At 49.3% G+C, this 3,405-nt stretch overlaps 1 protein-coding gene across 1 annotated transcript in view; it reads left to right on the top strand.

Moving 5' to 3' along the window:
- MYOM3 (myomesin 3) overlaps positions 1 to 3,405 on the top strand; it is a 59,751-nt gene that overhangs the window by 36,691 nt on the left and 19,655 nt on the right. Inside the window, exons 21-22 of the mRNA XM_017534474.2 lie at positions 2,218 to 2,332; positions 3,014 to 3,172. Coding sequence (XP_017389963.1) covers positions 2,218 to 2,332; positions 3,014 to 3,172 — 274 coding nt within the window. The remainder of the gene's footprint in view (positions 1 to 2,217; positions 2,333 to 3,013; positions 3,173 to 3,405) is intronic.

Genomic DNA, 3,405 nt, shown 5'->3' with positions numbered 1-3,405 from the left:
CAGGAGGCGGAGGTTGCGGTGAGCCGAGATCGCGCCATTGCACTCCAGCCTGGGTAACAAGAGCGAAACTCCGTCTCAAAAAAAAAAAAAAGAATGTAATGTGAATTAGGTTCCATTTTCTGCAGCCCTAGGGAAAGGGAAAGTATTTCTCCAGCCTGTTTTCCTGGGTGCTTTTCCCCAGCAGGCAGGAGGATATGCAGTTTTCAAGCTCATTGGTCAACATTTCACTAGGGAGCACCCAGAGGAAAGAAGGCTGGCTCAAGAAGCCCAAAACAATAGGAAAGAATAAGACATTCACAAATAGGATACCGTGCATATCCTGTTTCTAGGCAGATTATGGGCTGGTCAAAGTCTAAAAAGATTTTGGCCGGGCGCAGGGGCCTCATGCCTGTAATCCCAGCACTCTAGGAGGTTGAGACGAGCGGATCTCCTGAGGTCAGGAGTTCAAGACCAGCCTGGCCAATATCGTGAAACCTCATCTCTACAAAAAAACAAAATACCAAAATTAGCCACGTGTGGTGGCACATACCTGTAATCCCAGCTACACGGGAGGCTGAGGCAGGAGAATCACTTAAACTCAGGAGGCGGAGGTTGCAGTAAGCCAAGATCCCACCACTGCACTCCAGCCTGGGTGACAGAGCAAGACTCCATCTAAAAAAAAAAAAAAAAAAAAGGAAGTCTACGAAGATTTTTACCAAATTGTTCATTCTGGTTATCTCTGGAGGAAGGCCTGCCAGGGAAGCTTTAGTCCTTCATTTCATGTTCTACTCTATTACTTAAAAATTTCCCCAACTAGTGTGTATTTCTTTTATAATCGGAAAAAGTTAAAATATTTTCATTTTACAAAACAATGAAATAAGGTCACCTCAGACAGAATCCGGGAAGACGAGTCTCAGCCAGGGGACTCTGCTGAGACCTTGAGGTCTTCACCTGTATGAGAGTTCTCAGCCCGTCCGCATGTAGGTTGGCCCAGGCCGGGGCCGGACAGCCTAGGTGACCTGGCACCGGCTTCTGCATGTGGACAGTTGGCCGCCATTCAGTCGGGAAGTTATTGGCTAAACACTTCTTCACACCGCTTTAATGCCAGGCCTGGACCAATTCCTAGGCATGAGAAGCTAAATAAGTCACAGTTGTTGGGTAGCAGGCACTGACAATACTGTGTGACAAATGCTGCAATGGAGGAGGTCTCAGGAACTCTGGATGCTCAAAGGAGAAGGTGCGAGGGGCTTCCTGGAATCCATGCATCTGCCCAAACTGGGTGGTGAAGCATGGGCTACACTGGAGTGAGTCAGAGAGGGAGGCGGGAGGGCATTCCAGCCAGCAAGGGCAAAGGCAGGGAGGTGTGAAATGATGCGATGGATGTGGGGACGCTGAGAGAGCTGTGGAGTGAAGGGGACAGATGGAGGGGCAAGAGGACAACAGGCGAAAGCCAGGTTAGGAAGACTAGATGTATTCAACCTTAAAATTTAAACTTGACCGTGAAGGCCACTAAAAGATGTAAGCATCATCAGATTGGCAGAGGGAAAGATAGACAGTGGGGAGAAGCATCCAGGGCAAAAATGCCCTTTAGGAAACTGTTGGATTACCCCAGGTAAGGAGAAACGAAGCCTCCATCACAGCCGTGGCTAGGACCTGGAGGGAAGTGGCCACTTTTAAGAAACATTAGGAAGACCAGGCACAATGGCTCACGCCTGTGATCACAGTACTTTTGGTGGCTAAGGCAGGTGGATCACCTGAGGTGAGGAGTTCAAGACAGCCTGGCCAACATTGGGAAACCCTGTCTCTACTAAAAATATAAAAATTAGCCGGGGGTGGTGGCGGGCGCCTGTAATCCCAGCTACTTGGGAGGCTGAGGCAGGAGAATCGCTTGAAACTGAGAAGTGGAGGTTGCAGTGGGCAGAGATCGTGCCACTGCACTTCAGCCTGGGCGACAAGAGCGAAACCCCATCTCAGAAAAAAAGAAAAAGAAATGTTAGGGAAATAAAACAGATGGAACCTGGTGCTTGGTAGAGAGGGCCCAAGAAAAGGATGGCAAAGACAATCCCTGAATGTTGAATGGACGTCTGTGTCACACGGAAAGACAAGGGACACAGGAAGAGAGAGGATTTTCTTGCTGAGTGGTTCCCTGCACCCTGGGTGGTTCCCTGCACCCTGGGTCCTGGGTTTCAGGAAGAGTCACTGGTGTCCTCACTGCTGGTTCTTGCCCTCTGCTCCCAGGTTTCTGACTTGCAGCCAGGAAAGAGTTATGTGTTCCAGGTACAGGCCATGAATTCAGCTGGTCTGGGGCAACCGTCCATGCCCACTGATCCCGTGCTCCTGGAGGACAAGCCAGGTAGGGGTGGCCGGAGAGGCCAGAGCTCTGCCGCTGGGCTGTGCCATCAGGACGGGTGGGGTTGAAGGGAAGTTGGGAGAAGCCTGATGCTGTGGTAGGCCCCACACTTCTCTGGCCCTCCAGCAAGCCCCTGAGGGAGGGGTCGTCATCCCACATTGGCACTGATCTTATTATAGGCCGGAGAAGTTTAATCAGGTCACACGCTGGTATATGACAGAATCACTCAGCTCTCCCAACTATATAAAGCATGTTCTCTTTCCATTCTTTTAATTATTCATTCATTTAACAAATATTTAGTGATCCCCACATTGCATTGGGAATACAGGAGTGAATGAGAAAGTGTAGGGGTCAAGGGGAGCAGAGGCCAGTAAACAAGTAAACTATTGCATGAGGAAAGCGATTTAAGATAGGAATAAGTGCTTTATTATAAAAGAAATAAAACAGGGTGATAGAAAGGGGCAAGGTTGCTTAGCAAAGGCAGTCAAGGACGGCCTCTCTGAGGAGGTGACATTTGAGCTGAGAAGGAGCCAGATCATGCAAGGCCTTGGCAGCCGCAGGAAGGAGTCAAGTTTATTGTTATTAAGTGCAATGGGCAGTCCCTGGAGCTTTAAGCACGGGAGGGATATGACCTGGTTTATTATGCATAAACATCCACTGCCCTCTGTTGGATCTTGCCCTTAGATGCCCATGAGATCGAGGTTGGTGTGGATGAAGAGGGCTTTATCTATTTGGCTTTCGAAGCCCCTGAAGCCCCAGATTCCTCAGAGTTTCAATGGTCCAAAGACTACAAGGGCCCACTGGACCCCCAGAGGGTCAAGATCGAGGATGAAGTTAACAAGTAAGTGAGGGGAGAGGAGAAACAACTGCTCAACGGGACCCAAATGCTGTCAGAGGAGCTGGCAGAGGCTCCTGGCTGAGGCCACAGGGCAGGACTCATTGGCGATGGTTGAAAGGCTCTGCTCGGTCTTTCACTGAGGATGCTGACTGCCACCTTAGTGAGAAGAGTGGAGAGTACATTTAAGGGGCTGCAATGGTGCTATTTTTTCTTTTTTTTCTTTTTTTTTTTTTTTTTT

Source organism: Cebus imitator, unplaced genomic scaffold (assembly GCF_001604975.1).
Source record: "Cebus imitator isolate Cc_AM_T3 unplaced genomic scaffold, Cebus_imitator-1.0 Scaffold87, whole genome shotgun sequence".
Lineage (NCBI taxonomy): Eukaryota > Metazoa > Chordata > Mammalia > Primates > Cebidae > Cebus > Cebus imitator.
Note: the sequence above shows the minus strand (reverse complement) of the source record. Positions and strands in the feature narration are given on the sequence as shown.